The 26,174-nt window shown below is 32.7% G+C and overlaps 2 protein-coding genes across 9 annotated transcripts; both read left to right on the top strand.

Annotated features, from left to right (window-relative positions):
- Positions 1-1,297: 1,297 nt before the first annotated feature.
- LOC130624936 (uncharacterized) lies at positions 1,298-12,040 on the top strand. Of its 7 annotated transcripts, none has more exons than XM_057439996.1 (7): positions 1,298-1,400; positions 9,468-9,724; positions 9,797-9,935; positions 10,091-10,343; positions 10,473-10,515; positions 10,623-10,688; positions 10,784-12,040. In XM_057439996.1, exons 2-7 carry the CDS (start codon positions 9,479-9,481, stop codon positions 10,898-10,900), a joined length of 864 nt encoding a protein of 287 aa, XP_057295979.1. In that variant the 5' UTR covers positions 1,298-1,400; positions 9,468-9,478; the 3' UTR covers positions 10,901-12,040. The 7 variants fall into 7 exon arrangements, with proteins under 7 accessions (XP_057295979.1, XP_057295981.1, XP_057295977.1 ...); XM_057439998.1 differs by lacking the exon at positions 1,298-1,400 and adding an exon at positions 1,429-1,643 and having other exon boundaries at positions 10,623-10,692; XM_057439994.1 differs by lacking the exon at positions 1,298-1,400 and adding an exon at positions 1,431-1,592.
- A 3,477-nt stretch (positions 12,041-15,517) lies between these two features.
- LOC130624934 (uncharacterized) lies at positions 15,518-22,742 on the top strand. 2 transcript variants are annotated; one of them, XM_057439991.1, is made up of 7 exons: positions 15,518-15,611; positions 16,352-16,551; positions 20,484-20,737; positions 20,810-20,948; positions 21,412-21,661; positions 21,791-21,833; positions 21,941-22,742. In XM_057439991.1, exons 2-7 carry the CDS (start codon positions 16,368-16,370, stop codon positions 22,076-22,078), a joined length of 1,008 nt encoding a protein of 335 aa, XP_057295974.1. In that variant the 5' UTR covers positions 15,518-15,611; positions 16,352-16,367; the 3' UTR covers positions 22,079-22,742. The 2 variants fall into 2 exon arrangements, with proteins under 2 accessions (XP_057295974.1, XP_057295973.1); XM_057439990.1 differs by lacking the exon at positions 15,518-15,611 and having other exon boundaries at positions 16,074-16,551; positions 21,941-22,741.
- Positions 22,743-26,174: the final 3,432 nt, after the last annotated feature.

Here is a 26,174-nt window from a genome sequence, read left to right as displayed (position 1 = left end):
AATCCTATTTTTCTACCAAACACTATGGTGAAATGACCGACAAACATATTTAGTCAGCAGGATATTTTGGTATCCCCAGGATAACATAAAATACTAGAGCGAACGAACTCTGTGTGGTCCGGGTGGCAAATTTCGGACAAATGAGTGCGCTCCCCCAATTATAATATGTTCGAAAAACCATATCGAATAGGCTTAAGTGATGATAATAATCTCCGTATTAATGGACAAACATATGAGTGACAGACTTGCAGTATAATATGGCATTAATGCAAATACCCTCTGTATTCGACAGAGGGTATTTTCATTAATGTCATACTACACTGCAAGTACCAAGGCTTTCAAAGTTACAATAATTCCTTTATCCTTATTCTAAATGTAAGTGCTCGAAGGACTACAATCCGGGCATAATAATATCGAAAAAAGAGATTTTCTTGTCCTTTTATGTAAAAAACCCTGGTGTCATACATGTCTGCGACGGAGTAGAAAGAAACTCGCACTAATCGGTACTAACAAAATGGACAAAAGGAAATGATTTTTCTTTGGAATTGTAAAAGCTCACTATTGCGGAAACTCTCCTAATGGGACACTTGCTGGACAAACGTATTTGTTTTTTAAAAGAGACTTGTTTTAAACCGTTTACACATTAGCTAGCAAAAACTCCAAGTGGGGTGATGAATTGAAAACCCTCCTTGTAAGTATTGCTTGAAGAGTCATTAAGTGATAAAGAAAGAAAGTGCCTAGTACTCCAAACACTTGTTTGGAGTACTAGTATATAACTGTTCTGAAAGAAGTTAAAGTATAAAGTGAATAGATAAAACAACAGTCCGCTTTATTAAGGTCGGTATTAACAGAAATGGATCCAAACGATAGTACCCAAAATAGTGTCCGCTTTTTTTCAGGTCAATGCTGGCCAAAATGAACCCAATGGACATTCCATTAAGCGGATACCAGTGTCCGCTTTATGGAATGTCCATTTTACAGTAGTTCTCAATTTAAGAATTTTTTGTTGTGAGTTTTTTTGACGATATTATTTGAGGCAAATCAAATCGAGACAAACCGAACTGTTAGATTATGTCGGATGTAAAGAGGTTCCACTTTAATGACTTTTTTACTTTACTTTATAAACTTCCATCTGTACATATTTTGAAATCTATATTAAATCAATGAGGTATATATTCATATTTTTTAATATGTAATCCTTCAAATCAGATTTACGTAAGAAGTTAATTAACAAGTTTCGTTTCAGTTGTTATCACATGAAAACAAATTTTTGCTTACGATTGAAATTACTTTAAACACAGATATAAAATGTGAACATGTTGGATGTATGGACTTCAAAGAGATTTTTTTATTAACTAATTAATTACTACAACGTTCGAAATGTCAAAAACAGAACTATCGTTAGTAAATTGCGTACAATATCTAAAGTTTTCGATCGAATTATGTTTGGTCACATAAGTGAATTTATGAAAAGTAAACTTTAACCATTTTTAGCGGTTTTAGGAAAGGCTATAGTGATTTGTATATGTTGCATAACTAGTACAGCTTTTTAGATCAGAGTCAAACTGTGGCTGCTGTTTTAATGGATCTTAGTAAGGGATTTAATTCATTAACCATGATCTTCATATTGCAAATATACTTTGGTATGGTTTTTTACTTCTTGTTATAAAATTTATCTTAGTAATCGTAAATAAATCGTTTGGGTATATGGGACATAGAGCATGTGATAGGATATATTGATCGGTGTACCTTCATGCCATATTTTCGGGCCCCTGCTAATTGATATATTTTTAAACGATTTGATGTTCTCTTACATTGACAATGACGTCAATGATACTCATAAAAGCATCTGGAGGATATGTCACTGAACTACAGCAACAATTGAAAAATTTGCCTGTATTTATTTCTATCTTGCTTCCCCGTAATTGACTTCAGTTACATGCGGAGAAGTGCAAAGTTATTTTGGAAAGCCTGGAGAATGACCACTTTATATACCTGTAAATGGTCAACATCCAGTGGAGTGTAAGGAAGTTAACTGTTAGAGAAAAGCATTGACAATTGTTTAACATCTCGTAACGACGTCTATACCCTATGCATAAGAGCAAATGCTAAGGTTTTAGCATTGCAGAGAAGTGCTTATTATATGCCACTTTTGTAGCATCGGAAACATATTATTGTCAGCTTATTTGGTCTCTTTCGAGTAGGCTGAACTCATATAAAGTCTAGTGCCTTTTCATCTGCTTATTAATTGATTTTTCCCATCCATTTTTGATTGATTATATTAGAATTAGCACTAAAAGAGATATTTTAAACGAAATTTGGATTGAATCCTCCCTACATGGGAAAAAGTTAAAAGGGCCCGTGGAAAAATCCAATAAGACAGAGGAACAATGGAAAAGATATGCTATTTGGATTTGATGGCGTTAGCAATAGCCCGTCAGTAGACAATAAATTTTTTTTAGAAATTTTATTTACTTGTTGCCTTTGTTGTGTACAGCCTAAAACGCTAATAACAGAATGTGTAGGATCATGGTGTTTAAACATATTATTTAAACACCATTTATTAAATCGTCTATTTCGAACTGGGTCCTGTGAACAGCTTTTGAAAATTGATTTCATTTTAGTCCCAGGTGTTCCCTAGTTACACATGCCGAAGATGACGTCAGTTATTTCGACCCGTTTCCAAGTCAAGAATGCAATACAAGGGCTTTTCCGAATGTTTGAATGCTATTGACGTCAATCTTTGTAATTACGTAATGTTTAAATAGCCGATAAACAAATTAGACTGAAAAATACTATTCTGCTTAAAACTCTTCAAAGCACTTCAAATTGCACGAGAAAAGACTGGAGATAGACTTGCAAATGGTAGTACGTGTGGAAATGGAACTTTCGTTATGAAAGAAAGTGTGACGCAACATATAGAATGTGTTAATTATATGCATCAAGCTGGTAAATGTTGATATACATTGTTATTTTTGCCATCTTTTGGAACCTTAAGTATGTCTATAAACGTGCTCTATCACTCGTTTTATTAGTATTACTTAAATTACAACATTTCGAAGTTCGAAGGTTTTTTGGATAAAACTCAAAATATTCTTTTTACTGTTTTAAATTTATGTATCCTTTTTTCTGCAAACTACAATCGGATAAATATTGATACTACTGAGGAAATCAATCTGAAAATGAAATAAAGTTTGGTAAAAGCATAGAAGTTAGGGAAAACATTTAGCTACAAGTTTGGGCATGATCAGTTATAATAAAATTTATCGGATAGTTAGGTTTATCTCACATTTCGATTAGACAATTTACAAGAAGCTTATAGTATATTATACTTACTACCAATAAGCGAATGCACTTCTAAGGCGCGGAAAGTTTATATTTTTTCCTCATCGGATTAGTAAATTGTTCTTGCTAAATTTTCTTTTGATATGAAGATTATTTTTATCGAATTAACAACACTTAATTTTTACATATAGTCATTTAAAATTGACTAAGGAGCTGTGATAATAATAACAGAGAGAATTTTGTTCCATTGTTATTTTACGTGAAGTTAGATTATTCAAATGGCACGGAATAATTTTCGGAACAAGCTTTATCACAAATTAAGAGATTTACCATATATTAAATGCCATAATCTATGTGATATACATTCTCGAACAAATCTTGATTGAAGTTTAATAAGCAACTGTGGTGTATGTCAAACTACAATGGTTCTTGCTCTATATTGGCAATAATGTTGTTATTGAATAATGTAAATATTAATTATTATATTATGAACACATGAGTTTAATTTAAGCTACGGTTCTAGGCTACTTTTTGGCAGCTACGGCTGTCATTGACGGTTAATGATCGAAATCATCTTTGGTTATTTATTAGTTGCAGAGATAATTAGCAGAACGAAATTAGCCAATCACATCACAGAAATTGAATTATTTAACCTTTTACGGACCCAGATGGAAATAACAGATTGATTATAATCTTTTCTTTTTACAAAGGTATTGTTTTCGTTACGTTTTCTCGAACCAAGTTGCTCTTATTTCAAATGTGATAGGAAATACTATTGATGTGAATATTTCTGTCTGTACTATTTTTTTTTGTTTTTTCACTTCTCACAGTCTATGATCTTTTTTTGGTCCTTTTTTCATTTATGGTCCGCAATTTCATTATAGTCTTTATTAGCTTTGTAGATGTCCCTTTTGTACTCTTTTACACGTTGTTTGAACATTCGTCTCGTTCAACTGACATAAACAACTTCACAATCCTTACACAAGATTTCATAGGCAGTATTGCATTGATTCTCTACATATATTTTGTCCTTCGGATGCGGAGTATACTGTAGCGTGTGTTGATATTGAAAGACTGGCTTTATTTTATAATGTTTTAATACCGGACGAGGTATGTTACCTGTTTCTGGTACACAACCTTTCTCTTACTCATTTTCTCCACTGACTACATTGACTGCTCTGTCAATTAACGAGTACGCATTCTTTGCAAAACATTTCATGATTAGGTGGGTATTTCAGATATTGATAAGTATAAGTTGGTTTTGCGTAAAGATGGTACATAAATACTATGTATCATAAGTACCACTTTTATAAAGGACATTAGATTATTTAAAGTCACATGTGTTTCGTTCTCATACTCATCATCATTTAACAGTTATTCCCTTATGATGTAAAATGTGTCCTTTATCAGCACATTTGCGTAAAGCGAAGTAGCATCAATCGATACCATACACTCGCCGTCTTTGATTCGTACGTTTCGGGGTAATTTAAAAAAACTCTTTTGAGTTTTTACAGTTATTAACTTTTGTGTAATTGCTAAGAATGGTAGCTAAATATTAGATAAAGCATATAAAGGAGATTCTGTAGACAAAAAAAATTAAGCGTACGGGAATTCTCTGTTTATGCATCTTGGAATGGTCTAAATTTAATGTTTTAAGTAAGTAATCTAATCTATGATCGATGCAGTTATCTCTATTTAAACGTATTAAGATATTCTTTGTGTCACGCTTAATAGAATATGATTGACTAGTTTTGATCTTCTATTATTTTCGCAGCTAACTAATGGCCAAAGATGATTTCGTTCATTGGCGGTCGATGACAGATGTGGCTGTCAAAACGTAAACTAGAATAAACAGTCTTGTTTATATCATGATAATATTTATAGCATTCAATGACAATGACTGAACAGATAAGATCTATTATCATGCATTTCAGGCGGGAGCGTCTGACGAAATATTTTGGTTATACATGCAGTCCTTAGTCGAATAGGAAAGCCGGACTTGGATTTGGGACCCGGTATTCTGGATCCCGGATTCGGAACTCGAGACTCGGTACTCAATATTTGCAAATGTGTAATCAATATAGAAAGTGTTGCGGAGAGGTTGCCAAGGCAAAGCACGGCAAGGAAAGGGCACGGCAAAGGCAGGCAAGGAAACAGGAAGAGGAATCAGCAAGGCAGGGGTAGGCAAGGCATAGAGGCACAGGCAAGGGCATAGAAGCCAGGCACCAGAAAAGGCATGGGAAGGGTAGGCAAAGGCAGGCAAGGAAACAGGAAGAGGAATCAGCAAGGCAGGGTTAGGCAAGGCAAGGGAACGGCAAGGCAGGGGCAGGCACCTTAATAGAGAATCCCCCTACAACTCAAAGATTCGTATACTCGATATATCTAAGATATGTATCATATTAATCCAGGAGTATAGAAAATATTGAGATGCAAATATTTCAAATTCAGTAGCTCAAACAAAGCTCTCAAATTTATATCCGTTCAATATATATACAGTACAATATATATACAGTTCAATTCAATATATATACAGTACAATATATATATATGTTAGCAGAATTATGTGCCAATACAAATATTTAAACAATCGGTCATAACGCCAAAAAAACTATCAATTTTTAATAAATCTGAGATTAAAAGTTAACTTGGTTCCAATGACAACAACATTAAAAAGTCAAGATATAGAAATAATTAGAGAAGTCCACGAAAAAGGCGAAACATTTACCTGGTTGTTGTAAGTGCAAGATAATTATGTTTTTCCTAGCCCTGTCCAGGATTTGAACCTGGATCTCTCATTTGCATGAGTGTCATAGCCATTTGACCAACAGGGCATGATTATATATATATGAAAAACTTTACATGTGCATCTTATATATGCTCACAGTCTTTTTACTAAAAAATATGGCACCTAGTTTGGTATATTTAGCACGAGGGTGCCGATAAGCCGCATACGCCGTAAAAAGTGCGGGCGTTTTCGGGCGAGTTCGGCTTTTTGAAAAAAGGTCGGGTATTTGCCTGCAAAAACCCGCATAGTCCCGAACAATGCCCGAAAAAAAAAAGATTCACCACAAATGACTCTCGAAGAATTATTTAAAAAAGTATAAAAATTAAAATGAACTAACTATGTGATAGCGAAGTTCTTAAAAGAACTGTTTTTTATGATTTGTGATAAGATTTACTTGATAAATAACTTATATATAAACTTTATTAACTCCTTTCTCTTCAAACGCATTCTTTTAACTGTCGTCCGCCATGTTTATGTTACAAGGTGTTGCATTTCGGGAATGTTCCAGGCGAGTTCGGGAAAGTGCGGGCGGTTTCGGCCGACAACCGTCAATTTAATTCGAAAAGTCGCCCGAACTCGCCCGTATATATGCGGGCGTTTGCGGCTTATCGGCACCCTCTTTATTTAGCTAGAAAATCTGAGCCACTAAATTATGTTTTATGCTTTAGTTAGGGAGCTTTTTAGGGGTGTGAATGACCTAAAAGTGAAAAATAGTGATAGCTCTACATAACCTTCCATTTTCACTATATTTTTCAAAATAAATACTAGGGACAAGGTTGCAAAAAACACATTATGGAGGTTGCATTTATTCTTTTATTTATAAAAAAAGTCCAGGCTCTTCTGCTAAAAAGAATATATGTCTATACCAATGTTCTTTTGCTGATTTGGCTAAACTTTTGGTTCTTAGTTTTTTGTCTAAAATTGTTAGAACCAACATATTTTGTGGATAATTGTAGATATTTGATGGTACTTTCCTAATCAGAGCATAATTAACTCATTGTGACTAGAAAATATGTCTTAAGGATCATTTAAATCTAGCAACATAGCTAATTTTATGCCGGCCAAGTAGCCAGTTTTATGTCAGATAAGTAGCTAGTGAGAAAAACAGTTTTGTGCTGGTTAACTACCTAGTTTATGCTGCTAGCTAGCCAATTTGGTAGTGTTATACCAGCTTATTTTGCCACATATGTTGGTAGTTATTTGCTAGTTAGGTGTGGGTGAGAAGAGGTTCATTACATGTAAAAAATAGTGATATACTAGCTAGCTATTCATACTTCCCTCTTTCGTTTTCTTGAAAATATCAGTTCGTCCGCTTGGCACCATCTTTAAAAAACAACAAACACTCCATCGCTTTGCTCCTTGATAAACACGTTGTCTCGCTTACTATAAACTGTACTAAAGAATGACCACATTAAATTGCTGGATTACTGTGATTTTTTGTTTGAATTTTTATAATTCGGATGTATAGGGACGAAATCGCATAGAAATGCTATATACTCTCCATCGTACTTCTTTTCCCTTATATTTGGCTTATATAATGAGGAAATAGGCTCCGCTACTCTCCGCAAAAAACAGACCAAAAGAAGTATCGAAAGTCAACAATGTGTTGTTTTTAATAAAAAATATACACAATATAAGCTGTGAAAAAAATATATAGAGCAAGGAACAAAATGTAAAAAAATCGTCAAAAGAGGAAAGAAAACCTCATGCTCAACATTATAGTCGTTACTGGGATAAGTATAAAACACAATGTGTGATGCGAAGAATTCAAACTCGATGAAGGGAAAGATAAAAAATAGATTAGGTTCAAGTCTGTTGATAATTCGGACACTTTAAAAACAATAACAAAAGATATACACGTGTAAAACATCTACCAGAAAAGAACACTAAACTTGAAGGAAGTCCTCAAATGTTCTTTGCTTGTAGATTTAAATCTTTTAAATTTTCTTAGATTGTTTTTAATTTTCCTCTTATTTTATCATTTTTGAAGTTTAAATATTTATGTTTTAGCCCCATCATCATAGCTTCCTTCCCTAACTTTTTGCCTGTTTTACCCCACTCTTTATATTTTAGCTCCTTCATAGCTTTGTTGTGGCCCTTGTGTTCTCACAGTTACACAGTTTTTTGAGTAACTGTGAACAGTAAACAGTAGGGAACGATCCTCTTCCAATTTTCTGTTTCCGGGAAATTTTGTACATGTCAAATTTGGGAGACTATTTCAAGCTGGTGGTATTGTTAAAATCTTTGAAACACAATTTCCATTAGTGTGTATCTTTCTTCTCATCATCTATTTTTCGTCATTATTGTAGCGCTATATGAACAGATTAACCTTTTATTATTCCAAGGTGTGAAAGATAAAGATACTGTAATTGCGCATGATAAATAATGTTTATAATAATAATTATACACAAACAATACTTGCAAATACCTTTATTGTAACTCTCTATAATAGCAACAGGGTGACAAGAGTCCCGAGTCTCACTTTTCCGATATGGCATTGAATATCTGCTCGAGATATATTCGACAGATTCGCTGGCACTTATAAATATAGTTCTTTTATAAAATTACATGCAAGTCAATCAGATGAAGAATTAGAACTAATTAAAAATGAGAAGTTATCAAACAAATGATGTATTATATATCGCACTCCATCTTTTATTGTTTTCTATAGTAGTACACAAAAGATAAGCAATCAGACGGAGAGCTGAAAATAACAGAAGCGCGAACGTTTAAAACAACAAGAAACAAAAACAACGAAAAAGACAAAAACAAAAACAAGTTTGAAAATTGCTGATTGTGTTAAACAAAATAAATTGTTCTTGTCATTTCATTCCCTTTCGATGGTGCATGATAAAAGAAACATTCAGCGCGGTAAAATCGGATATCGTAATTATTCAGTCTCGTTTTGTTGATATTGATATCACAAGCTCGACTAAACAATTACGAATATCCGATTTGACCTTGCTGAATTTGCTTAACATTTATTTCTTTTATAACATAAACTATTTATCAGATTTGTTATTGGTTAATATAATCATATTGTTTTCTTCCTTGGCACTGTAAGATACCTACTACTTACAGTGCTGAAAATGGAAAATTAATAGAAAATAAATCTAACAAAGACAAATTGCTCTTAAAAGCAACCATTGGATCTTTTAAAATGATAAATTATATGTGTTATTCATTACGTAATAAAAAGAATTTATACTAACAAAATCTAATATAACCTTAGAATGCGAATGGTCGTTTTATATTTGGCCCACTTACACTATTCGATTTGTTCCGAAGGTTGCGTTTAATGTTACAAAATCAAAAGTGATAACTGTTTTTTTTAATAAATTTTATGTTATTGATTAGTAATGAGAAGGAACACTTACATGGATTCATTTTATATTAGGCTGTGAATGGATGTTTTATTTATGGCCCGATCGGTTTATTGGATTTGTTCCGAGAGATGCATTTAAAAAAAAAAGTTTGAGAGTGACATTACCGCAGAAGGCGTCCTATCCAAACGGAACAAATTGTAGTAATCACACAGCTGGAAGAATAGATGTTCAAAGCGTAAACATAGCAACATCAGCAGTTTGGAATTCTCGCATGGGTGAAGAAATGAAAAAAACTTTGGCTTATCAATTTAATTATGCGAAACAATTTGTAAGTATGTCATATTCTTGACAACAGTTAATTATACTTATGTGATTTTAAAATTACTATTTTGTGTTCTAGGTTGAAATAGGTTTCAAAAAACACTGGGATGGAATGTTAATCAAGCTTTTTATAAATTGCTTGGATGATACAGGGAAGAATATCTTAAACTACTCTGCGACAAGATGTGTGATTATTAAATATGAAGGGAATGTTTCTTGTATGTCCTAAATCTATAAAATCAATATAGTTATACTATATTATTATATATTCAGCGCAGAAATTATACAATATAACGTCACGTATCTTTAAGATAAATCACTTTCTCTGTCCTAAAATTTATATTAATTATATTACATCAATTTTTTTTCATAGATCTAACCTCACTACCTGCAATATCACCATCACCCAAAACAACAAAAGCAACAGAAAACAAAACAATAAAAACAACAACAACAACAACAGAAATTACTGCCACAAATGCAACAAGAAAAACACGCATTGTTATTGTTCACAAATGTAGTACTGAAACTGAAAATGTAGTTATTGTTGTATTATCTCTTTTGGTTGGATTTTTACTAATTTTATTTTTTATAATCTATATTGGAAAAAAGAAGAATTTATTGATGTAAGTACATTATATTACACGTTCATTTATTAATATTTTTAAAGCCAGTTGTTAAGAAACCGATACCACTTACATGAACCTGGTTTACTGGATAGAAATTACATTTTTATGCATTCTTTTATTATTTAGAATAAAAATTAATTGGAAAAACAAAAATGAATCCCCTGCACAAGTAAATTTAATTCACATTTTTTTACGTTTTTTAAAATATTTTTAATCTATAGAAGTTATGTAAAATTGACGAACCAAGTATGTACTGCTAAACATTTATATTTATAGGGAAATCTGTATGATGAGATTTCTTTACCTAATTCAGTCAATATGGAAATGAGTAAATCTGATCAGGCTAGTAAATATCTCCATATTATTTGTAAATTGTTTTTCACACAAGCTAGTGCTAAAAGTTGAGATTACCAATAATTTCGTTTCTATATTTTTAGACGAATAAGCATTACACTGAATTATCACTGTCACAAAAAGACTTTTCCCAAGCTAATTACACCGGTCTTGAGAGAAACAATAAAGGTTACGATGATTATGAAACAGCTTCAAGCTAACAACTTTTTTTGATGTATAACACAAATGATGTTGGATTGGAAGTTTATGTCAGAAATGAAACGCCAGCAAAGCAATTTAAATTTTTCTAAAAGCAAAAAAAACATATCGCACATTTTCTTATGTTATGATTGTAAATTTAAGTGATAAACATGAAGGAAATATTAGAGAGGGTATTATGTTTTGTTGAAAGTCTAAAGGACTACCAATTATATATGACCGAAGTTTATTTAGCATCATCCAAAAACAACATATTTTTACTATAAACATTTCAGTATCAATTACATGAGGCTGATAAAAGCTTCTTTCAAGTGAAACGATTCTGACACAAAATGCATATCGTAAAGAATAATAGAAAAATTAGAATAATGAAAAGTTTGGTTAAAATGTGTGAAAGTGTGTAATAAGAGAAACACAGGGGATATAAAATGCGTTAACCCTGAAAATACTAAGAAGGGGGAGGATTCTGCTTCTTGTAAATCTTTTGTTGCATATTGCGCAAAACTAAGAAATCCCTATATTCAGTAAAGTAACTTCCGCCAACCTAATTCGCGGAAGGGGAAGTTTCGCTCAATGCTCATTTTTTCTTAATAATTCCGTTTTGCTATGCTACACATTTATGTTACATATTTATGTATTAGACATCTGTAAGCCAAAGTCGCATACCTTTCATGGCCTAATTATTCTTTAAATTTTGGACATGTGATTAATTTGATTTCCTGTATTTTTCGAACACGAAGATCGCGAATACTGGTTTTTGGGGCAATTTTTACCATTTTATATACGAATTACATAAAAACAGAAAAACATGTTAAATAACGTTTATTTGGATTCCTGAAACTTCAACATTAAAATTTGTTCTAGAATTAATAAAGTGGTATTTTCGGTATGTTTCAAGTTTCTAATGACTTCACAAAATATGCTGCCATTAAAAACTTTTTATAGTTAACATTTGGTATGCTAAGTTTAATTAGATTTTGAAAACGTAGTATATTTCAAAGTGTTAAGTGATCTATGGTTTACAAGAATGATACAAGGTAAATGTATACAGGTTATTGTGTTATAGATGTTCGACGCAGTTTCATTGTAGCATTTTATATTTAAGTTATTTATATAAGGTAAAGAAATTTAAGTTGGCTTAAGCTTCTTCTTCTTTTTTGACTCATTTCCTAAATCTTCATTGTTAGATATGGTTTTGTAACCCAAGTTTAATATTAAATCTCCTTGTCCAATAATATTACTCAATTTAAACGGATCGGAAATTCCCAACTTGGTTTAACTTATTTATTCACTCGCCACATGATGTTCAAAATGGCGGAACAAAACCTTGACGAGCACAGAAAACGTTTTGGTGAATAGTTAGCTGACGCATAGACGGCAAAGTGAAGTTTAACAATTGCCTGAAGATCTGTTCAAGTACGCCAAAGAGAAAGAGTTTGTTGAATGATTTTCAGCCACAACAAACTCTTTTTGAACTTGAAGTGTAAAATCTTTGTACACATTTTATTTTAAAAAATACATCTTTTTACTTTTAAATGTCTCATCAGTCACTTAAGCCTACTATGAACCCAATTCAGCCTGTTATCTTATTATTCAGACTTCAATATATCGGGAACTTTACAAAGGACAATGAAGCGAGTTAAATTCATGCATGTGGTCAACTTGGTTTAAAAAGAATATAAGTCGAAACTGTTTGGTTTACTGTAATATGCCCAGGATTACTTGGTTTGAGCCATCTTGACTTTCGGTCAACGTGATTTAAAATCCAACTCGGTTTACAACATAGATGTAACTTAAAACAAACAAACAAACCAAATAAAAAACAAACAAAAGTTGGCATAAACTACACGGAGGTAGGCCCAGAAACGTTTAAAAGTGGCTCGTTGCACTTTCTAGCATAAGGAAATGACGAAATAATCCACGTCAGTCTCCACAAGTACCAAGATATGTTGATAAAAACAGTAAACTTTGACAAGTTCAAGTTTAAAATTGTACAAACAACCTACTACTTGTGGGAACAAACTACGAAATTTACACTCATGTGTCTACTCATGTGCGTACTTTTTTCTTAATAATAGTAGCTACTTGTTAAGTCAGTAGAATTTATTGTAACTATTGTAATAAACTAGTCATTAGCCCGTGGAAAATCCACGGGTTCGTCCGTTCTTTTTTTATAACGCATTGCGTGCGTCTCGCTACCTGCGCAGCTAAGCTACCATTTTGCGTGACAGACAGAAAGATGGACAGACGTATACGGGTACTAGCCGGGAGAACCGGCGTCGAAACGCGGGGTAAGCGACAAGCCACTGTTGTTGAACGCCTTGAAGCGCTTAATAAGAACCGCAAACTGTGCAACACGGTCAGGTGGAGCGCTTTAGTACAGGTATACAGTATGTCGTGAAGCTGTGCGGCCTAGCAATGAAGGTCAAGTTAAGTGCATAATAAAAACGGCAAACAGTGTCACACATTTAGGTGGAGCGCTTTAGTACAGGTATGCAGAATATATGTTGTGAATCGAGTAAAGCGCACACAACATTATAGTGTTTCGGTTGTAATGTAGTTTGGAAAATATAACTTTACTACAACTTTAGCCAAAATAAAAGCACAGTTTACAACCATTTGTTACCCCGTCATAGCAAAAACAATAAGTCAAAATTATTTTATTTTGTGGAATAAGTTTCAGTAAACAGTAACAAATTAATCGTGACACCGGACTGAGCACTTAGTACAGGTATAAACGGTGTCACACACACGTTATAGGCGTAATTGCCTTTTCCAATAAAAAACTTATCGCAACTTCAATTTAAATAAAGAACTGACAACACAAGCTACTCCTAACATCTGGTTGAACGTTTATTACAGGTAAACTGTGTCACACATGAGTAATAGGCGTAATACCATTTTCCAAAAAAACTATCACAACGGTGTAAATAAAATCACAGAAAACAGCCCCTCGTTAACACCAGACTACATACATGAGCATAGGGGTAATACTATTTTCCAAAAATCTTTATCGCTTCGGTTTTAAAAGAAATCAGGAAGCAGCCCGGCGTTACCCAGTCCAGTTAAAGAAATTACTCAGCAATTTCATTTTCCCGAATAAATTTTCCTAACAGTATTTAAAAGCTGTGGCAACCTGACTGTATTTAGCATACTGTAATCATTATTAGGAATGTTGTTGTTAGCCAAACTGCATTTGGCTACTTTATAGCTTTTAGTGAGAGGTGGTAGCTAAAGAACTATAGTTAGATAGCCACAACAACAAACACAAATGAATAATAGTACACCAAACTGAATAAACATTTAAAACAATATGAGTAAGTAAAGCTAATTATAGCTAGCTAGCTAGCCTTAAAGATGGGTAAAGATCTACGTTCCCTGCCAAAATCTTAAAAGTGGTGATTTAAGACTTGTACGTGGGTAAAAAAGGTAAAAAAATATACCTTGCCTTAACATGTGAAAACAGAAAGAAAACAAAATTAAAAAGCTTAGAGAAGATAAAAAGGTGATCTGCAAACTTGGCACCGTCACTTTTAAACTGAAATGGCCTCCGTAGCATGTTTTTTATTTATCCGGTTCTGGCGCGATTCCGAAATTATTCCCGAATTTAACGGCGTCTAGCCGAAAAACGCAGGTCCGTAAAAATCGGGCCCCTCGCTATTTTTCTGAAAAAAGCTGCCCGCAACCATTTTGAACAGACAGAATACGGCTATTATTTAAGAGATTATAATATAGAGGATAATACGATTAATTGAATTGCTAGGTTCTTTTATTTTTTTCTAATAAATTCAACATAAGCTCTGGAAACAGCATTTTGTGTACAAAAAGAATACACCTCTCTTTCTTAAAGCAAAAGTATATAGCAGCAATCTACACACCACAATTTTTTCCCTAGATTAAAAGTTACAAACTTGACTCGGGGTCCGGGAAACCAAGGGACATGTTCCACAATTATTTTTGCTGTTAAAACTTTAAAATGTTTCCCAAGTAGGAAAAGTAACAACAATGATACCAGGCGACAATCCAGGACTTTTTTCCAAATTTTGCCAATAGTTTAAGCATAGATTCGAGGGCCCTGAATATGTGTGGAACTTCCATACAATGTCAGATTTCATGTCAGTCAGAGTTGTAGTATCTAATAGAACAAATGAAAATGGAACCGCCAATCTGCTATTTATTTATACTATTATATATATTAAAATAAATTTATTGACTAATTTACTGCTTCCTAATTGCGGAATTATATCTCACTTCAGCAACTTAGTTTCACGACTCAATTTATTCGTTTCTGGGTAGGTTGTTTCTAAGCATGTCTCATCGATTCTTTTCATCAGACTTATAACTGCAAATTTTTTACAGCTCTATAGCATTTGTTTAAGCTAAAACGATTTTCTGTTGAAGCATTCAGCATCGAGAAGATGACGAAAATTGTATATACAACTTACACAACTGAACAGCGTGTGTCAACAAACGGTAGTCATACATGCAAGAAATATACAATTAAACACAAATCTGCATAGTAACCATGCAAATCTCCTTCATTAATTTTGACGACTTTTAATTCTTGGATTATGTCTTTCAAAAGTTATTATAATCCTTGTAATTTCGTTTCAGACGTTGTTTATAAGTATATATAAAACTACTTTCATAAGCAGAGAGACTTGGTAAAACAAAACAGATAATACGCAGAGACTACAACAACAACAAAAGTTGGTTTGTTTGTCTTACACACTGATGTTTACCTTGCCTGTTATATTTTCGGGTTAAGATTATTTTTAAATTTTGGTCTTTTCTTTCCCTTTTTTTAAAGGATACGAAATTTTATGGAAAATACTTGAGAAAGTTTTATTAAAGATGTTATTTATTATATTATAGTTTATATATTATATAAGTAATGATTGAAATGTTCACATAATTCTTTTCTCAGTTGGGGTTAAAAAATGAGAACATGGAAAATGTGTATATAGTTATTGCCTAACGCATCAACAATTTTTCGTCAACAATTGTTTTCAACTAAAAAAATAAAAATATATGATATAACTTTAATCTTGAGCACCAATATAAACGATGTCCTTCGCCCACTTTGCTTAAGAAAGAAAGGTTTGCTCTGTTTCTATTGTCACTTTTGAAATACGAAATTCTGCAAGTATCCTGTTAGTAAGAAAAAACATTTAAATTCGACTACTGTCCAATATTTTTAGATACTTCACATCGAATAAGTAGTTTTTTTAGGGATTAATGTTTTATAGTTATAAACTTGACATTGATTGATTATCTGTATTAAGTGCGTTGAACGGGCAACGACGAAGAGACTTGTGGTTGATACGTGCGTGTTTCTTGCTCCATACCTTTTACAAATTGCTGAAACGGTTGAGAAAATTTCCTGAAGACCAGTTAGACTGTAATTGGTAATTGTAACAAGATAAGCCATTTACCAAAATATTTTTTTTTAGGTTTCATAATTTAGTGATGAACTTTATGTGTGTTATCAAACTGATGCTTTTTTGCTTACCACTCGCAAACTCACTTCAAATTGAACGACAAAAGACTGGAGATAGGCTTACTAATGGGAGTACGTGTGAAAATGGAACTTACGTTATGAAAGAAAGCGCGATGCAAACTATAAAATGTGTTACATATATGCATGAAGCAGGTAAATGTTGATATTTATTTTTACTCTTGTAATCAACTGTAATAAACACAAACCTGAAGCCAGAATATAAAGAACACAGACCTACAATAACGAATAGAAGTTTTGGAGATTGAAATGGAGTTCTCTGTTTTATTTTATATTTTACTTCGTTTTTTCAAATGAAAAAGAATTTTACGTTAAATACCCTAAATTAATAATGGTGGGGCATAGACCAAATAAAAATAAATATGTGCTGAAACCAGGCTTTTTATACAAAATTCTAGCAAAAGTTGTACCTTACTACGTAGATTTGTTTTTGTGGATTTAATTCTGAATAGGAAAAGTTGATTTTGTTGATCCGCTTAGAGGGGAACTCTAGTGAAAATCTTTTTTACTTTTTTTTCTTTTTACGTACTAAGAATAGCATAAGAAATAAAAAAAAAAACTATTTACTTTACTTGTTTTCCTCATTCATAATTATTGTACTAACCTCTGCAACAATAATTTTTTCTTTTATGGAAAAACGGACAAGCACAATTTCATTTTAGACTAGATCGAATATAAATAACGACGCCACATCGTCCAAAAACTTTGAGTGCGCTCAAAAAAGGTTATTGTTAAGGCTTTTATTTTAAATTTATATCACTTTTCGTATATATTTTACCTTCAAATCGATTTGACACATGGTTAGTTGTTTTGCGCTGGATGTATCAATCGATCAGAGAAATGTAAAGATGTTTGTTTTCACAGATTTCAGTCTTTGAACAAGAAAGAACTCAGACAAAAATGACCCAACAAAATACGTCGTGCAGGTGATCTACTAAGCAATCAAAGGTTTTATATTTGTTCGTCGCACTATACAGACAGTTCTTTAAAAGAGATCGCCTGGTAAAAAGTTTTATATAATATTGCCAATTTGTAGAAAAGACTTTTTAATTCCCGTCCTCTCATTCTTTTTGTTTGTACACATCAACACCACACAGTCAAATAAAGTTTTGTACATTTTCATCTCAAAGTAAAATGGTATCAATTTCCAATACAAACACCCAGTAATTTCCAATAAAATAAAATACTGAAATAGAAAAATTGTCCAGCTAGCTACGCATCTTTCGCAGCGCTCGTCAGTTTTGTTTCGTTTTCTTTCTTTTTAAAAAGAAGCGTTTTAGATGGAACAACCTTCCGGATTTTTTCAGGTGGTAAATGTAACGTCATACCACCGGCGCTCTTTAACTTAGGTTACTTTCTAAGCTGAACTTAGAAAACAGCTGACCAACGATGCTGTTCCAACAATTTTTATTTTTCAGTAAGCCCGAAAAGTCAGAGTAACTACATCAAGAAGATAAGTCTTATATCATATTATATGCGTTTTATATCAGTTATGCCATTGCCAAGTTACCGGTTGTGCTATAGATTGTGTCATACTAATCATCTTTTTTTCAGTGACCTCCTCCTTTTTAGTGAGCCTTTGATTCTTGGGGATGGTGTTGATCTTGAAGTACACCCTGGAGAGTGGAGAAATCCGTTGGAACAAATATTTTTACGAGATCCTTTAGAACCAAATGTGATCCCGTAGAGGCCATACATCGTAAAAATGTTGAGATACAATCAACAAAAGATCTTTAAAATATGTAAAGTGATCATGATATCGTCAGTGCCGATAAAAATCCTTCCAACAATTCTTCATCCTTACCGCCACTAAAAATTCACTTCGACGACATAATTGGACAGAAGTATTTTGATTTTATTGCCTATTACTATTATTTCATGTTTGTTTTACGTGTTTACAACAACGTGCATTACTCGTGCGGTGAAACGTGGAACTCTTATCATTCTTAATATAATTTTTCAAAATAAAATGTTTCCAGCTGGCAGTCTTAGCCTATCGTAAACGAAAGAGCTGCAGGAACCTATTACTTTCTGCAGCTATATTATATTCCGGAAATACATACGCCCGAATTGTCCAAATGATGAGCATGTTCAAACTTTAGTTTTTTTCTGAGTTCACCTTCCATGATATTCAAAAGTCCGTTCTTTTTCCAAAATGAAACACTTTGTATAACAAAAATTGAAACAACATCTATTCTGGGTGTGCCGCAAAAGAAGGTAATTCGATAGTTGATGGGTGAAGTGACTGTCCTGGTTAAAGAGCAAAGTATGGTACATACTTTGTGAGGATCACCGAACCAGTAGTCTAATGGAGAACTGGTTTTAGTAACGCAACTAAATAATTGCGTAACCACAAACTGAGAGTTTCAACATTAACAACATATCACCATGTATAATTCCGCGCATTCTAAAGAAAAAACATCCCGAAATAAACCACTAGTTCGGTGTTTGTCACTTGAAAAGAACTTGGAAAAAAGTTTAACTGCTGCTGCGAAGCGCAAAGAATGTATTGAACTAACACTTTGATCAAAGCAGTTATTAATTATTGATGGTAGAGCTGCACTTCATGAAACAAAAATAAAATGTTTTACGATAAAAGTGGCTTAGTATTCTTCATGATTTTCGTTAAATTCACTTTTGAAGTCAGAAAGAAGTGGTAAAGGAATATTTTACTGAAGTAAAAGATGAACTTTCTTGATGAAAAGAATGTAGCTAACAAGAAAAGTGATGAAATACTTATTAAAAAAGAAAGACGTTGACAAAGAAAATTGTACATCATTCAAAAACTGTTGCTGTATATCTCTTCTCCTACCTTGAAGAAATATCATCAGAAGTTTCGTTTAATTCCATACCAGCACACACTATCAGTATGTGTTTCCATCGATTTACAATTTTCACATTCGCGTTAATTTGTATTGCCAGTGCATAGTTCTGTGTCATTGATAGAAACCTCGTTACATTTTACACCGTTGTTAATTTCTTCTTTGTGAGACACAAGAGGTGCGAAATCGTGCGAAAAAGCTATAGCTTCGTATAATCCTTTTTATTAAAAGAATTATCCGATTCTGAGCTTTCTAAGTTGTAATCTTCGTTATCATTACAAGACATCTTATCAACGAACGATACAAGCAGTAAACAAGTCTTTTACACGCGAGTTGTGGAGCTCTCAGACTTCTTGAAGGATGTGACGTATTCAGGATTCAAAGAAAGTATCCCGATTCAAACGAAAATAAATATTGTGAAAACGGAAAGGTTATTCGTTTTCACCTTTTTGCACTCATACACAAAAATAATATCACCTTCGTGTTATGCTTTATGGTCAGTTTACGTTCGAAAATTTATACGGATTCGAGCAATTGTTACGGATTCAAACCAATTCGGAAAAAGCTTTAATAAATTTGCAAAGTCTAGTTTAACCGCAATCCGAATAAATTTCTATTTTTTATTATCTTGACTCATAAATCGGATATATTTTCTCAACTGTAATCGCAGTATAGGGATGGACAAAAAGTGTTTGAAGTATTAGAACGAACAAAATAAAAGACTTTTTAGATTTTTTAAAATTATGAAAGAAAATCTTACAAAGAGTTTATTAACTACTTCTTTTCACATAAAAAAACGAGAAATGTCGATTCACAACATTAAAAAAAACCTAAAGTCGGAAAGTCCCACTTCTCAGCCGGCACAAAACGTCTTTAATACCACTTTATATGTCTCTTTTAAAACTTCTGTTAAAAAAAGTTAATACATTCAATCTCTTGTAGTATATATGCTTTAACACTCCAAACAATTGGAGTATTAAAGCATGATCACGATTTACAACTTTTATAATATCGCGAATGGGAATGAGTTAACTCAAATTATCATCACGTATCATAATTGGATTACTTGTTTAAGATGTCAGAACGACCACAGTAAAATCTGCCCTGGTCTTATAGTCTTTCCCACGTGTGCATAGTTTTGACTCAAGCGTTAGTTTTAAGTGATAACTATGTTTTTTTTTAATAAATTTTATGTTATTAATTAGTAATGAGAAGAAACACTCACAAAGATTCATTTTATATTAGGCTGTGAATTGATGTTTTATTTATGGCCGGATCAGTTTATTGGATTTGTTTCGAGAGATGCATTTAAAAAAAGTTTGAGAGTGACATTACAGCAGAAGACGTCCTATCCAAACGGAACAAATTGTAGTAATCACACAGCTGGAAGAATAGATGTTCAAAGCGTAAACGTAGCAACATCATCAGTTTGGGATTCATACATGGGCGAAAAATTGAAAAAAACTTTGACTTATCAATTTAATTATGCGAAACAATTTGTAAGTATGTCATATTCTTGAAAACAGTTAATTATACTTATGTGATTATAAAATTACTATTTTGTGTTCTAGGTTGAAATAGGTTTCAAAAAACACTGGGATGGAATGTTAATCAAGCTCTTCATATATTGCTTGGATGATACAGGGAAGAATATCTTAAACTACTCTGCGACAAGATGTGTGATGATTAAATATGAAGGAAATGCTTCGTGTAAGTAAGCAAACATTTTTTAAAAGAAAATCAAGTCCTAATTTTCCCGAAAGTAAGAAGAAAAATATTTTTAAGATGTTTTTTTTAAATCTCCTTGCATAGTGTACAAAATACGCCTACCTCAAGTAAATTCATGTACACGTAGAAATAATACCAGTCTTTTGTTTTCTGGTACTCATTTTTACAAAATCCCGTTAATCCCGTTAAAATCAAGCTCTTTATAAATTGCTTGGATGATACAGGGAAGAATATCTTACGCTACTCTGCGACAAGATATGTGGTGATTAAATATGAAGGGAATGTTTCTTGCATGTCCTAAATCTATAAAATCAATATAGTTATACTATATTATTATATATTCAGCGCAGAAATTATACAATATAACGTCACGTATCTTTAAGATAAATCACTTTCTCTGTCCTAAAATTTATATTAATTATATTACATCAATTTTTTTTCATAGATCTAAGCGCACTACCTGCAACATCACCATCACCCAAACCAACAAAAGCAACAGAATACAAAACAATAAAAACAACAACAACAACAGAAATTACTGCCACTAATGCAACAAGAAAAACACGCATTGTTATTGTTCACAAATGTAGTACTGAAACTGAAAATGTAGTTATTGTTGTATTATCTCTTTTGGTTGGATTTTTACTAATTTTATGTTTTATGATCTATATTGGAAAAAGGAAGAATTTATTGATGTAAGTACATTATATTACACGTTCATTTATTAATATTTTTAAAGCCAGTTGTTAAGAAACCGATACCACTTACATGAACCTGGTTTACTGGATAGAAATTACATTTCTATGCATTCTTTTATTATTTAGAATAAAAATTAATTGGAAAAACAAAAATGAATCGCCTGCGCAAGTAAATTTAATTCACATTTTTTTACGTTTTTTAAAATATTTTTAATCTATAGAAGTTATGTAAAATTGACGAACCAAGTATGTACTGCTAAACATTTATATTTATAGGGAAATCTGTATGATGAGATTTCTTCACCTAATTCAGTCAATATGGAAATGAGTAAATCTGATCAGGCTAGTAAATATCTCCCTATTATTTGTAAATTGTTTTTCACACAAGCTGTAACAACTAGTGCTAAAAGTTGAGATTACCAATAATTTCGTTTCTATAATTTCAGACAAATAAGCATTACACTGAATTATCACTGTCACAAAAAGACGTTTCCCAAGCTAATTACACTTGTCTTGAGAGAAGCAATAAAGGTTACGATGATTATGAAACAGCTTCAAGCTAACAACTTTTTTTTATGTATAACACGAGTGATGTTGGATTGGAAGTTTATGTCAGAAATGAAACGCCAGCAAAGTACTTTAAATTTTTCTAAAAGCAAAAAAAACATATCGCACATTTTCTTATGTTATGATTGTAAATTTAAGTGTTAAACATGAACGAAATATTGAAGAGGGTATTATGCCACGTTTTGTTGAAAGTCTCAAGGACTACCAATTATATATGACCAAAGTTTATTTAACATCATCCAAAAACAACATATTTTTACTATAAACATTTCAGTATCAATTACATCAGACTGATAAAAGTTTTTTTCAAGTGAAACGATTCTGACACAAAATGTATATCGTAAAGAATAGTAGAAAAATTAGAATAATGACCAGTTTGGTTAAAATGTGTGAAAGTGTGTAATAAGAGAAACACAGGGGATATAAGTTGTGTTAACCCTGAAAATACTGAGAAGGGGGAGGATTCTTCCTCCTGTAAGTCTTTTGTTGCATATTGCGCAAAACTAAGAAATCCCTATATTCAGTAAAGTGACTTCCGCCAACCTAATTCGCGGAAGGGGAAGTTTCGCTCAATGCTCATTTAATAATTTTAATAATTTCGTTTTGCTATGCTACACATTTATGTTACATATTTATCTATTAGACATCTGTAAGCATAAGTCGCATACCTTTCATGGCCTAATTATTCTATAAACTAGTCGATAAGGTCCGTGAAAAAATCCACTAAGGTGCAGAAGAACAATGGAAAAATAGGTTGTTTTAGATTTTTTGCTGACGTCAGCAGTGCATATACAAAAAGAAAACTGGTGAAATTTAGTCATTTGTTGTCTGTAATGTGCAGAGGTTAAAACGCTGATCGAAATAATGTATAGTATCGTATGTTTTTGAAAAACGTCTAAGGAGATATAGGGTATAAAAATTTTGCTGACGTCAGCAAAGTCCCTACAAAAAGTTCCAAAAAAAATTTCTTCACAAATTCGTACACCCGTTGCATTCATCGTATATATCTTGAAATGCTGATCAAGAAAATGTATAGGAACACGAACTTTTGACAAACGGTTGCAGAGATATTAGGGTTTGTAGGTTTTGTGTCGACGTCATCAACCCGTCCATTCCGAAACGGATTCAAGGACCCAGGTTTGGGAAAGATACCCAAGTTGGTCCCAGGTGGTCCCTAGTTACCTGCGCAGGAGATGACGTCAGTTATTTCCACCCGTTTCCAAGTTATTTAGCCTAAAATTTAAAAGTGCAATGCAATGGTTTTACTAATCTTAATATACTTTCCTTTGACGTCAAAATTGCTTTAACGTCAAAGTTTGGTAATTTACAGAACAAATTTTTAGACGACGTTTTATAGACTTTATCAAAGAAATTTTATCCACTTTGCAAAAGTCACAGAGAGACAGACAGAACTGGCGTATTATTATATAGACTAGTCGATAAGGACTGTGGAAAAATCCACTTAGGCAGGATAACAGAGAAAAACAACCGTCATTTAAATTTTATGATGTCAGCAGAGACCTGTCAGAACACAATTTTTTTTTCTCAGAAATGTGTATGCCTGTTGCCTTCATCATATAGATCTTGAAACGCTGATCAAGAAAATGTATAGGATCGTGTAGTTGTGACAAACGGATGCAGAGATATTAGGGTTTAAAGGTTTTTTTATGACGTCATTAACCCGTCCATTCCGAAACGGATTTGGTGACCCAGGCTTGGAAAACTTACCCAAATTGGTCCCAGGTAGTCCCTAGTTACCCAAGCGGTGAAAAAACATTGACGTCACCACCTCGTTTTCAAGTTATTTGGCCTCAAAGTTTTAAGTGCATTGTAATGGCTTCACTAATCTTAATTAACTTTCCTTTGACGTCAATACTATTTTATCGGTAAAGTTTGGTAAATTAGAGAACAATTTTATAGGCGATGTTTTATAGATTTTGTTAAAGAAAATTTTGAAGAATGTAATCCACTTTGCAAAAGTGACAGACAGACACACGGAACTGGCGTATTATTATATAGACTAGTCGATAAATCCCGTGGAGTAATCCACTTAGGCAGAAGGACAATGGAAAAATGGGTTGTTTTATTTTTTTTGCTGACGTCAGCAGTGCAAATACAAAATAAATATGTTTTTTTAGAAATTTGTATACCTGTTGCCTTCATCGCATAGATCTTGAAATGCTGATCAAGAAAATGTATAGAATCATGTATCTTTGACAAACGGTTGCAGAGATATCAAGGTTCAAAGGTTTTTTGATGACGTCATCAAACCGTCCATTCCGAAGCGGATTCGGAGACCTAGGCTTGGAAAACTTACCCAAATTGTCCCAGGTTGTCCCTAGTTACCCACGCGGTGAAAAAACATTGACTTCACCACCTCGTTTCCAAGTTATTTGGCCTCAAAGTTTTAAGTGCATTGTAATGGCTTCACTAATCTTAATTAACTTTCCTTTGACGTCAATACTATTTTATCGGTAAAGTTTGGTAAATTACAGAACAATTTTATAGGCGATGTTTTATAGAATTTGTTAAAGGAGATTTTGAAGAATGTAATCCACTTTGCAAAAGTGACAGACAGACACACGGAACTGGCGTATTATTATATAGATTTTGGACATGTGATTAATTTGATTTCCTGTATTTTTCGAACAAAAAGATAGTGTATATCGGTTTTTGGGACAATTTTTAGCATTCTATATACCAATTACATAAAAACAGGAAAACATGTTAAATAACGTTTATTTGGATTCCGGAAACTTCAACATTAAAATTTGTTCTACAATTAATAAAGTGGTATTTTCGGCATATTTCAAGTTTCTAATGACTTCACAAAATATGCTGCCATTAAAAAATTTTTTATAGTTAATATTTGGTATGCTAAGTTTGATTAGATTTTGAAAACGCAGTATATTTCAAAGTGTTAAGTGATCTATTGTTTACAAGAATGATACATGATAAATGTACACAGGTTATTGTGTTATAGATGTTTGACGCAGTTTCATTATAGCATTTTATATTTAAGTTATTTATATAAGGTAAAGAAATTTAAGTTGGCTTAAGCTTCTTCTTCTTTTTTGACTCATTTCCTAAATCTTCATTGTTAGATATGGTTTTGTAACCCAAGTTTAATATTAAATCTCCTTGTCCAAAAATATTACTCAATTTAAACGGATCGGAAATTCCCAACTTGGTTTAACTTATTTATTCACTCGCCACATGATGTTCAAAATGGCGGAACAAAACCTTGAAAACGTTTTGAAGAATAGTTAGCTGACGTATAGACGGCAAAGTGAAGTTTAACAATTGCCTGAAGAACGGTTCAGGTACTCCAAAGGGAAAGAGTTTGTTGAATGAATTTCAGCCACAACACACTCTTTTTGTACTTGAAGTGTGAAATCTTTGTACACATATTTTATTATAAAAAATACATCTTTTTACTTTTAAATGTCTCATCAATCACTTAAGCCTACTATGAACGCAATTCAGCCTGTTATCTTATTATTCAGACTTCAATATATCGGGAACTTCACAAAGGACAATGAAGCGAGTTAAATTCATGCATGTGGTCAACTTGGTTTAAATAGAATATAAGTCGAAACAGTTTGGTTTACTGTAATATGCCCAGGATTACTTGGTTTGAGCAAACTTGACTTTAGGTCAACGTGATTTAAAATCCAACTCGGTTTACAACATAGATGTAACTTAAAATAAACAAACAAACCAAATAAAAAACAAACAAAAGTTGGCATAAACTACACGGAGGTAGGCCCAGAAACGTTTAAAAGTGGCTCATTGCACTTTCTAGCATAAGGAAATGACGAAATAATCCACGTCAGTCTCCACAAGTACCAAGATATGTTGATAAAGACAGTAAACTTTGACAAGTTCAAGTTTAAAATTGTACAAACAACCTACTACTTGTGGGAACAAACTACGAAATTTA

The sequence above is a fragment of the Hydractinia symbiolongicarpus genome, chromosome 14 (genome assembly GCF_029227915.1).
Source record: "Hydractinia symbiolongicarpus strain clone_291-10 chromosome 14, HSymV2.1, whole genome shotgun sequence".
Classification (NCBI taxonomy): Eukaryota; Metazoa; Cnidaria; class Hydrozoa; order Anthoathecata; family Hydractiniidae; genus Hydractinia; species Hydractinia symbiolongicarpus.
The sequence above is the reverse complement of the archived record's forward strand: the minus strand, read 5'-3'. Positions and strand labels throughout refer to the sequence as shown.

What these genes read in the sequence shown, in the direction of transcription:
- LOC130624934 (XM_057439991.1), top strand. Translation starts at nt 16,368, where the DNA reads ATGAACTTTATGTGTGTTATCAAACTGATGCTTTTTTGCTTACCACTC. An exon ending in TACATATATGCATGAAGCAG is followed by an intron (nt 16,552 to 20,483) that starts GTAAATGTTGAT and finishes ATTTTATATTAG; the next exon opens with GCTGTGAATTGATGTTTTAT. An exon ending in AAAAGGAAGAATTTATTGAT is followed by an intron (nt 21,662 to 21,790) that starts GTAAGTACATTA and finishes TTTATTATTTAG; the next exon opens with AATAAAAATTAATTGGAAAA.
- LOC130624936 (XM_057439992.1), top strand. Translation starts at nt 1,583, where the DNA reads ATGGATCTTAGTAAGGGATTTAATTCATTAACCATGATCTTCATATTG. An exon ending in TTAATTATGCGAAACAATTT is followed by an intron (nt 9,725 to 9,796) that starts GTAAGTATGTCA and finishes TTTGTGTTCTAG; the next exon opens with GTTGAAATAGGTTTCAAAAA. An exon ending in AAATGAGTAAATCTGATCAG is followed by an intron (nt 10,689 to 10,783) that starts GCTAGTAAATAT and finishes CTATATTTTTAG; the next exon opens with ACGAATAAGCATTACACTGA.